The sequence below is a fragment of the Phaseolus vulgaris genome, chromosome 9, assembly GCF_000499845.2.
Source record: "Phaseolus vulgaris cultivar G19833 chromosome 9, P. vulgaris v2.0, whole genome shotgun sequence".
NCBI lineage: Eukaryota > Viridiplantae > Streptophyta > Magnoliopsida > Fabales > Fabaceae > Phaseolus > Phaseolus vulgaris.
In genome coordinates, this window is record NC_023751.2 from 34,878,133 (window position 1) to 34,889,495 (window position 11,363).

Genomic DNA, 11,363 nt, shown 5'->3' on the forward strand with positions numbered 1-11,363 from the left:
AATAAAAAGAGAAGATGGTATTTGGATTGAACAACTTGCTCTTGCCCACAACGAGACAACTAATATATCCCATTGTTTAATAAAATGTTACTCATATCTTGAAACACATTAAAAATTCGTTTGCATAAAGTTTATTTTGAAATATTTTTAGGATTATATTAGCCTTATACATGTTTATTTTCATTTAGATAGCCTTAACATTGATGTGTATTTTTGTAATGCATATATTTTTTAAAATGAATGCCTACTATTTTTCATATATATAAGTACTCTTTTGATTTAAGTTATTGATACTTTTCAATTTATCATTTATATTTTTTATAAGAGACAATAACTGAATTCATGTAAAGGATCCCCTCTATTTAAATCACCACAACTACAAAAGGATTTTGTACATATTATTACATTTACTCCTTTTATATATTAATTTATAATTTTCATATATTAATTTTTAATGTACCTAAACTATGTAAAATTCATTTGATGTATTTTAACTTCTATAATTTATATTTATAAAAAATATTTTTTATTTATTACATAGATGGACAATATAATATAATTAATTATTTACTTTCCTCATAACTTAGACATACAATTATATCTCTACACTCAATTTAACCAAACACAAATAATAGATTACATATTTCTTAAAATTTAATTTAATTTTTAATAAAGACATTTTACTCATTTTATTAATATATCAATTTTATTTTATTTTATAATATTAATTAAATTACTTTTTTAAATCTTTCACTCATTTTTACTATTATTTTTATTTTCTTTTCAACTGTTAGTCCAAACATAACCTCAATATCAAGATTTTCTCTTTCAACCTATTTGTATAACTTTTTATCTATGAAATTTTTAGAATCATTAAATTTGAGTAAGTCCCAGGCCTATTAAATTAGTGGAATTTTGATTTCCATTGAAATAAAATATTTAAAATCAAACATTCCCACCCTAATAAAAAAAACATTAATTTTACCAAAACCTCTTATTTTTATTCAAATATCTCATATTTAAGTTTATTTATCTCCATCTCCACTAATTTATTTAGGAAAAGTACTATTTATAAATAAATAAAAAATGCACAAACATGAACCCTGACTCTAATTTATAATTATTTATTAATTTATTAATAATGATTAATATAATAATATTATTTTTTATTTATTCACATAAATAAGATCAACCTTATGAGATTGGGGCTTATTAATTTTATTTTTGACTTTTAGGTGTGGAAGAGGAAGAGAGTAGAGAGAGAGAGAGAGAGCAGTGAGAGTTTGTGAAGAAGAAGAGTGAGAACTGAGATGGAGACTCCTCCGCAGCAAGGTGTGGTGAAGAAGAAGGAGACAAGGGGTCGTAAACCTAAGCCAAAGGACGATAAGAAAGAGGAACATTCCAAGACAAAGGAAGGGAGAAAAACACAGCAATATCAGCAGCAACAGCAGCAGCAGCAACAACCTTCGGTGGACGAGAAATACACGCAATGGAAGTCCCTTGTTCCTGTTCTCTACGACTGGCTCGCCAACCACAACCTCGTTTGGCCCTCTCTCTCTTGCAGGTAACTCTCTCTAGGGTTTTCTTTTTTTCCTTTTTTAATCTTCAAAGATGTGATTTTTGTAATGCTGATTTTGGGTTTTCAGGTGGGGCCCTCAGCTTGAACAAGCCACTTACAAGAATCGCCAGCGACTCTATCTTTCTGAGCAGGCAAACTCTTTTTTTCTTCAAACAAAATTAACCTTTTTTAAGTTCTGGGTGTTAATTCTGTTGTGTAGTTACTGGGTGTTAGTGCAGTGTAATGCATGTGTTGGGTTATGTGGTTGGTTGCTGTACAGGGGAGGAAAAGTGTTTTTTTTTTTTTTGTGAAAAAATGATTTTTGTTTTTGTTTGTAGACTGATGGTAGTGTGCCGAATACTCTGGTGATTGCGAACTGCGAGGTTGTGAAGCCTAGGGTTGCTGCTGCAGAGCACATTTCTCAGGTGAATTATTGTTTTATGATTGTGAATGTCATGTTTCTTGTCCGAGGTTTTGATCCGATCCGCAATTGTGGTTTTGGCCACAAGGTGAAGGTTGCTGTGTCTTTATGGTTGCCATTGGGACCACATTTGTCTACAATTTGAAGGACAACTACTACATGGTCACCATTGTTGCTTTGCTCATGTTTTAATGATTATTAACTTTGGTGTTTGAAATTTGATTAAGCTGATAGGAATGCTTGTTTATCCCTTTTAGTTTAATGAAGAGGCACGTTCCCCGTTTGTGAAGAAGTTCAAGACCATCATACATCCTGGCGAGGTATACTTATTTACATTGATGGTCTTGTTAAAAATTGAATGCATTTGAAGCTTGTTTTGACAATGAAGAAGGGATAATAACTGTTCCTTAATCTGCCTTGGTTTCTTTTATTTGTTTATTTTTTAGTACCCATCATCAATGGTGTATATATTTTAGTTTGAATTCCATTTTTTGATGATCAGAGTATGACGTGATTATTTTATTTTGTAGGTGAACAGAATTAGGGAATTACCACAAAATTCCAAGATAGTGGCGACACATACAGATAGCCCTGATGTAAGAACTTTACAGTTTGCAGTTTGTTTTGATTTTTGTGGTCCCTTACACATTACTCTTTCAATATCAGGTCCTTGTTTGGGATGTTGAAAATCAACCAAACCGTCATGCTGTCCTTGGAGCTACAAACTCTCGGCCTGATTTGGTATGTCTGGGCTTTTAATATTGCTTAAATATCTCCAACTAAAAGATTTTAATCTATTTTGGAATGTGAGAAAAAATGAAGCAGATGAGTACTCCTATCCATTTATTTCATAAGAAACATGATCTTCCTTATTTAGGTGTAGCATCTTCTGATGTGAGTCACATTATGCTGCTGTCTCATTCGATTACAGTATTGAATAACTTTTTTTTAGTTATATTAGGGTATGGCTTCATTGGACTGAAAATAGGGGTAGCATTATTGGGGCTAGAACACCCTGGATAAAAAAATCTGTGATCTACAGTTATGATCTGACATGTATCTGATGCTGGTGTTCTTGAAAAGCCATGGGACATGCTACTTTTGTAGCTATATTGAACATAAGAGTGGGAGTAGCATTGTTGGGGCTAGAGCATGCCATAGGTGCGAAAACCTATTATGCAAAGACATGATCTGATATGCATTTGATGTGGATATTCATGAAAAAAAGTGAGATGGAACATTTTCACTATGCATACATAGACATGCACAAATAGTTTATAGAACACAATAATTATTTAATTGCAATTCATAAAATCCACATTAAAATTTATATAATTTTCTGCTTTATAAAAAAACTAAACAAACTAAATTCAACCCAGGATGTCATGGTCTGTGTGCCCTTGCTTGTGTGTCTCACTGGTGCTAACATTTATTTGTAATGGGCTGAGAGGAATCAATACGGTTTCCTCTTAATAAAACTGACTTGGATATTGAGGACATCCCCATGTATTGGTATTAGACATATGTATCCACTATCCCATACCTATATTTAATGTGAAAACCTAGGAGAATGCATCATGCATAGCATGGATTCAAATAAGACCAAATTTGTCCGTCCATTTTGAAATGTCACCACCATCATTAATTTCCCTTGAGTTATCTATTATAAGAAACTCCTAATCCGTCATTATTGTTGTTTCTATGTTTGGTATTTGGCATGATTGATGTATCTTCATATATTCACGTATAATTTCACTTGCAGATATTAACTGGACACCAAGATAATGCAGAATTTGCTCTTGCAATGTGCCCAACTGAGCCCTATGTTCTTTCAGGAGGTTAACTATTAAACAATTAGGTTTTTTATTACTGCTTAATTCTGTATGTGGTAATTCTATATCTGAAAGAAAGAACTTACACTTGCAGGAAAGGACAAAACGGTGGTATTGTGGAGTATTGAAGACCATATAACATCTGCTGCCACAGGTGGATCAATTATCAAGCCAAAGTCTGGAGATGCCAATGATAAAAATGCTGATAGCCCTGCTGTAGGGCCACGAGGTGTTTACTGTGGGCATGAGGATACTGTTGAAGATGTGACTTTCTGTCCATCTAGGTAAGTTCCCTACTTTATGCTGAGTAGCTCCTGCTGTGCTTCACAATAAATCGCTTCTCTCATCTTACTTTTCACATAGTGAAATTGTAGTCATTATTTGGTGGTTGAGAAAATGAAAGAGTTTTGTTCTCTTCCAAACAATATAAGAGAACAATGTTTTTCTTTTTATTTCCTTTCCTTCCATTTTTTCTTTTTGTACACTTTCTCTCTGCAGCCAAACAAAGCATTAAGGTGAAGTCTAGGGTGGGTGTCCTGCTCTCCCTCATCAACTCGTTATCATTCATTATTAATTAATGTATTGCTATACCTTTTTTTAAAAAAATTTGAGAGGGGGGAGGGGGGAAATTGTTCTAGATTTTCATTTTTAAATTCTTGTTTGAGCACTCTAGTGTATTTGTACTTACAGTAGCAGCATAAACTAAATACCATATTTGATTAATAACCTTATCCTCCTGACACCATTGTGATCATGCTGAAGTGCACAGGAGTTCTGTAGTGTTGGAGATGATTCTTGTCTCATATTATGGGATGCACGTGTTGGCTCTAGCCCTGTGGTTAAGGTATATGTTTAATACTCCAATCGTGTATTTAAATTTGTTTTCATTTATTATTATTTTATTTAAGTTCACATTATTTTATATTTTGTGAACAGACCATTTCTTTTTCGTAGATTTTAGTGTACTCCAAACTTATTGGATTTGGAGTATGCAATAATAACAGGTTTTATCATCTTTGAAAACATGCATCTCGATTTTAAAGTATTCATGTTCATAAAATAACACTTATACACCCCAGATCTTTGTATTTTCTTACACTATTTTAAAATATTCATATCCATAATAATACACTGTATCTTTTGTATTTTTAAATTGTTTTTCCTCTGCCATGAATTTGGTAACAGGTTGAAAAAGCTCATAATGCTGATCTTCACTGTGTTGATTGGAATCCACATGATGATAATCTGATTCTAACTGGGTACGTTCTGCTGTTTTACAGTTCTTATTGGCACTAGTTCATCACTAAATTTTGCTTTGACATGTACACTACCTTTTGATCATATCGTGTACAAGATGAAGATTCACATCCCTATTTGACTTGTTGTCATATCTACAGGTCAGCAGATAATTCTATTCGCATGTTTGATCGCCGCAATCTCACCACTAATGGAGTTGGATCACCCATCCATAAATTTGAGGGTCACAAAGCTGCTGTTCTTTGTGTTCAGGTAATTTTGGACATGCTTTTTGTATATGAATAATTCTTCCTTCGTCTTGGCATTATATTGTTATTGCACTGTAATATATGTGAATCACTGTTTAATTCAGTGGTCTCCAGACAAATCATCTGTATTCGGAAGTTCAGCTGAGGATGGTCTCTTGAACATTTGGGACTATGAGAAGGTGCAATCTCATTAGTTTCTAGCTATTTTCTTTCTCCAAAAATATTATTTGGTGTCAATTGCTCATGATGTCTCTTGCTCTTTTTTCCTGCAATGTAGGTTGGTAAAAAAATAGAGCGATCTGGAAAATCAATAAGTGCTCCTCCAGGGTTGTTTTTCCAACATGCAGGTCATAGGTATAAATCTTGTTTTTCTGGTATTGTCAACTATTTTTGTTCGTTATTCCAATCATATAGTTGTAATCAACCTTCATTATTTAAAGTTTTTAGCCAAGGCCAAAAGCAACGTCTTTCATATCTGAAGCTCTTGTTTTGTTCATTGTCTGATGGAGCTCCCCAAAGTTTCTTATGATGTTGAGTTTTTCTTTGATGCTTATGTCACCTGTTTCCCTATTATCAATGTTTTCGTCTGTCATGACATCTTTTGGTATAAACTTTGATGAAATGCTGGATATGTGATAGAAACCTCCATGATTAGTTACATAGTAAATTAATTTGAGTTAGTTGGGGGATGAGAGATAATTGGAGAAAAAGGCTTATTGGTTATAAATAAGAAAAAAGGTTGAGAGGGAGATTGAGGATGAATTTATCTAATGATTTCAGAGGGAGAGTCCAGATCTCTCAAAATCCTGCAAGTCATTTGTTCACTTTTTCTGTTAATCAGAGTTTTTTTTTCTTTAATTCTGATATAGTTTGTATCAATATCAAATATAAATTTGTATAAGGGACAAGCCTGCAATATCAATTCGTCAGGAATTCTGCAGTACTGATATCCTAAGATAAGACTAAATCAGTTAATCTTGCATAGCAGTTATTGTTATCCTCTGCCAGCTTTCTTCTGACTGTTTCTCTCGTGAATTGTTTATTCCATATGTTGGAAGTCCTGTCAATAATACTGAATTTGTTCTGTAGGATACAATTCTTTAATTATTTTTTCAAAATATTTTGTTTGTAATTTACGACCTCTGTTATTTATTATATGCAGGGATAAAGTAGTTGATTTTCATTGGAATGCATATGATCCATGGACAATTGTTAGCGTGTCTGATGACTGTGAAAGTACCGGTGGAGGGGGAACATTGCAGGTATGAGAAACGTTTTTCGACTTATGTAATATAGATTATAGAAAATGGCTATTTTTTTCATTTTTATATTGAAGATTTCTACTTTTTGGAAGCAACTTGTCTGTGACATGATCAAATTGGTTGGTTGAGGTTAGACCTAATGGGGCAAGCATAATTTATTACTATTCACGACACCAGATCCCTAAGAGCAACTCATCTCTCTCTTCTTCCAAGAACATCATACACTGTAACTTGCACACAACTTCTGGTATTTCTGCTCGTTAGTGGCATTTGTTTTTTTATTGGATGTGGGGATGTGCTCACAGTAGAGCAGATTCAGAGGGCTGGCATGGGTGAGACAGTGACAAGACTGTTTCATTCACCCTTCTTGGGCACAATGGGCTTGATGTGGAGTATGCACTTTGCAGATCAAGTTTTCTTTGCCATTTTTTACTTTTATTTATTTTTTAAAGTGAATGATTCTCATGTTCCAAGTCAAACCGGTTTACACCAGATCAGGTTGTGTGCATTACATTTCTGAATAGTTTACTTAGACTCATAAATGAACTGGTTCCTGGTTGAACTGGTGGTTCTGGCATTTCAAGTTTAGTAAGTAGTTATTAGTGTGTTTTAATGATTGCCTGTGTGATCCATTCAAACTCATTTGTGCAGATATGGCGCATGAGTGATTTGATCTACAGACCAGAAGAGGAGGTTTTGGCAGAGCTGGAGAAATTCAAATCTCATGTAGTGGCTTGCGCTTCAAAGTCTGAAAAATGATATAATTCGCTGGCAAAAAGAGTTCAGTTATTCTTGCTGTTGTATTTACTTAATCTACATTTGCGGTGCATGTTTCTCAGCATTTTAAAACCACCCACATGGGGTTGGAGTAGGGAAAACTTAGATTAACATAGAACTGACGAGGGTTTGTGGTCTAGTGTTCCTTAAATTTATTTTACTGTTTCTGTTCATGAACCTCATGTTCTTCTGCACACTGTTCCATTCCAGCCCCTGAACGGAATATACATTACCAATCCATGATCCTCTAAGGTTGGTTGGCAAATTGTGGATGCTTCTATATTTATGTTTGTTCCCATAATTAATTGCTGGATGATAGTATTATAGACTGTTAATAGATGGTGCCATTGTTTCAACAAATTATCAAAAACTTTTCCACTCAACTTTAAGCGAGTTAATTAAACTCAATTTATATTTTTGACACTAGTTTGTATAATAACATGAAATAATTTGAGTTTTTTTTTCGAAAAATTGACATTAAAACTCATTATTACTTTGTATGCAAGACTCCTCTAAACTAGAGAAAGTATAGTTCAAAGATCCTTTCACTTGTTATATTGTAATATATAAAATCTGAAGTATGAAGTTATGAACCTGACATGGTAGCATGATTCCTCTACTATTGTTAAGTCACCCATTTTAAATAATCTTTACTTTCATGTACAATTTGTGTGTGTGTATATATTGTCTCCATCCTATAATATATTTTAACTATCTCAAAAGGACAAGTTGAATGTTTTATAACTCTATTCTTGCTTATCAATCATTTGAATTTTTTTATTATAAATTGTCTTGATTTATTCTTGTATCAAGAGTTTGGCTAATTTGTTCTATATTAGGCGGGGTTATATTATTTTTAATTACAGCTTTAGAATTTTTTTCTGAGAAAATAATCTTTACAGTAAATTTTGAAATTTTCTGTGATATTCCTGATTTAAGGTAAAAGAATATTATCATCCAAATGAAGAAGAATAGTTTGCGAGTTATTTCATAAATTTAATCAAAATCAATATTTTAAATATGGTAGCTGGTTAAAGTATACAAGAGAATTCAAAACATCCTTTATATTATTGTCTTATGATTACACATTGGAGAAGATAAAGTACTGGTAAAAAATGCTTTTATAACTGCACATTTCACAAATTGAAAAGAAAAAGTGAAAGGTTTAAAGTTTACGTGTTTGAAGAAATTCTCAAGCTTTGATGAAACAAAAGAAAAACTCTTGAAGTTGTCATATTTGTAAACAATTTTAGTTAAATTAAAAAAAAATACTAAATTTGATTACAATATTTAATTACATTCAATTTTCATTGTGCAAAGATTAACTTTTTGTAGTAATGACTAGTTAATGTAGGGTAAATTATATGTTTATAAATTATAATGCTTTTTATTTAATGTGATAAGACAACAATGTTAAGTCACCTTATGTGAGTTTGATTTTAACTATAGTTATGATTTTTCTTCACATGAAAATTGTATTTTGAATGATGAATTATTTGTACTGTGAATTGTAAGATTTATTAACAAGATTTTGATATTAATAATTTTTTTACTTTTGTATGTGATGGGTTGATACCAAAAGATGGGTTGTTCTTCTTGGAGATTTGAAAAGGGTGGCGGAAGCAATGGATGTGATGGATCAAGGAGGGCTCATATAGAACTATGGGTTCCTTGTAGGTGCATGAAAGGTATGAAAAATGATTGGTTGAGTCATATCACTTGGAGAAAGGTGGAGGTGAAGATCAAAGTGTCTAACCTAGAGAGACTAGACAAGGGAGTAGAAACTTGCAATATTTGGAAGCATTTTACTCATAAAATTGATCTTACAAAACATGAGCCAAGCACCCCATTGTATAGGTTCAAGTGCCTTGGAGAACAAGAAGCAAGGGTAGGAAGGGGAACAACACAAAAGAGCGGTGCTAGGGTTTTGACTAATGTCAATGTCGCACCCTAGGAGCAAAGTTCTAGAAGTTAGGTTAACTTTTTACCCTAAAAGGCTTTACTCAAGCTACAATGATAAGCACACCCTTCCATTATGCCAAAGGAGCCTTATTTTACTGAAATTACAAATAAAGAAACTAACTCTCATGGCTTGGGCTTTACTTCTTGTGGTCCTCTTTGAATATATAAAGAAACATTTCTTTGCCATCAGTAGTAGAGTCCCAATCTTCTTGAATCCTCTTTGCCATGGACCTAGTTGTTGGGCTTGAACTAGGGTCCGAGCTTGAGTCTCTTCCATCATCCCCTCCCTCTTGAAGAGGATTTGTCCTCAAATCATATGTTTCTGCCGCTTCATCTTCACTACCTGCAAAAGGTGTTAGATCCATAACATTGAAGGTAGTATGTACTCCATATTCTTTAGGTAGGTCAATTTGATATGCATTATTATTGATTCTTTTGAGAACTTGGAAGGACCATCATCCCGGGGACTAAGTTTAGACTTCCTCTGATTAGGGAATCTATCTTTTCTAAGGTGAAGCCAAACCCAATCTCCCTCCTCAAAAATCACCTCTCGCTTTCCCTTATTGCTTTGTTTCCTGTATTTCTCTGTTTGTTGTTGTATTTTGTTCTTAATCCTCTCATGCATTTTCTTTACAAATTCAGCATTTGTTACTCCTTCCTTATGCACAAAATCTTGTGGATTAGGTAGAGGTAACAAACCCAAAGGAGTAAGAGGATTGAACCCATACACAACCTCAAATGGAGAAATGTTAGTAATTTTATGAACTACTCTATTATATGCAAACTCAATATGAGGAAGGTACTCATCCCAAGATTTGTGGTTTCCTTTCATGATTGACCTAAGCATAGTGGAAAGAGATCTATTTACAACTTCAGTTTGTCCATTCGTTTGAGATGACAAGAAGTTGAGAAATTCAACTTAGTTCCAAGCCTTTCCCAAAGAGTTCTCCAGAAACGGATTACAAATTTAGGATCTCTATTCGAAACTATGGTCTTGGGTAAACCATGTAGTCTTACCCCTTCTCTAAAGAAGAGCTTAGATATGTTGCTAGCATCATCCACTTTATGGCAGGGTATGAGATGAGCCATTTTGCTAAACCTATCCACTACCACAAAGATGGAATCAAAACCTCTATGTGTCCTAGGAAGTCCTAATATGAAATCCATGCTTATATCTTTCCAATGAGCACTTGCAAAAGGTAAAGGAGTGTAGAGTCCGTGAGGCATGGTCCTAGATTTAGCTTTTAAACATGAAATACATCTATGATAATGTCTTTGGACATCTTTCCTCATGTGTGGCCAAAAGAATTTTCTTTTTAAAAGCTCAAGAGTTTTATCAACTCCAAAATGGCCCATGAGTCCTCCTTCATGTGCTTCTTTTACAAGGAGTTTTCTATGTGTTCCTTGGGGTATGCAAAGTTTTTCTTCTTTAAATAAGTATCCCTCAGAAACATAAAAACCTCTTTGTGCTCTATGTTGACACTCAACAAAAGTGGGTGCAAAATCATGATCTTCTTTATAAAGTTCAGGTATGTTTTCAAATCCAAGAATTTGGGCTCCAAGTTTAGAAAAGGGGGCATGTCTCCTTGATAGAGCATCTGCCACAATATTTGTATTGCCCTTCTTGTATTTGATAACATATGGAAATTGCTCAAGAAATTTCATCCACTTTGCATGTCTTTTGTTCAACTTATGTTGACCCCTCAAATATTTCAAAGACTCATGATCACTATGTATGACAAATTCTTTTGAAACTAGATAATGTTCCCAGTCTGCAGGGCCCTCACAAGTGCATAGAGCTCTTTGTCATAGGTGAGATAGTTGAGGGCGACACCATGAAGTTTTTCACTAAAATATGCAATTGGGTGCCCACCTTGCAACAACACAACACCTATTCCTACTCCCGATGCATCACACTCTAGCTCAAAAGTTTTTGAAAAGTTTGGTAAAGCTAGAATGGGTGCATTAGTGAGTTGAGCTTTCAACCTTTGAAAGGCTTGCTCATGCTTCTCCGTCAACAAAATGGAATGTCTTTCTTCACTAACT

At 33.7% G+C, this 11,363-nt stretch overlaps 1 protein-coding gene across 1 annotated transcript; it reads left to right on the plus strand.

The window, feature by feature from the left end:
• Nucleotides 1–1,196: 1,196 nt before the first annotated feature.
• Nucleotides 1,197–7,620, plus strand: LOC137822638 (WD-40 repeat-containing protein MSI4-like). Its single transcript, XM_068627578.1, has 15 exons — nt 1,197–1,564; nt 1,647–1,710; nt 1,897–1,983; nt 2,237–2,299; nt 2,510–2,575; nt 2,646–2,720; nt 3,742–3,817; nt 3,906–4,095; nt 4,574–4,655; nt 4,997–5,070; nt 5,209–5,320; nt 5,421–5,495; nt 5,594–5,670; nt 6,479–6,578; nt 7,230–7,620. Exons 1-15 carry the CDS (start codon nt 1,311–1,313, stop codon nt 7,335–7,337), a joined length of 1,503 nt encoding a protein of 500 aa, XP_068483679.1. The 5' UTR covers nt 1,197–1,310; the 3' UTR covers nt 7,338–7,620.
• Nucleotides 7,621–11,363: the final 3,743 nt, after the last annotated feature.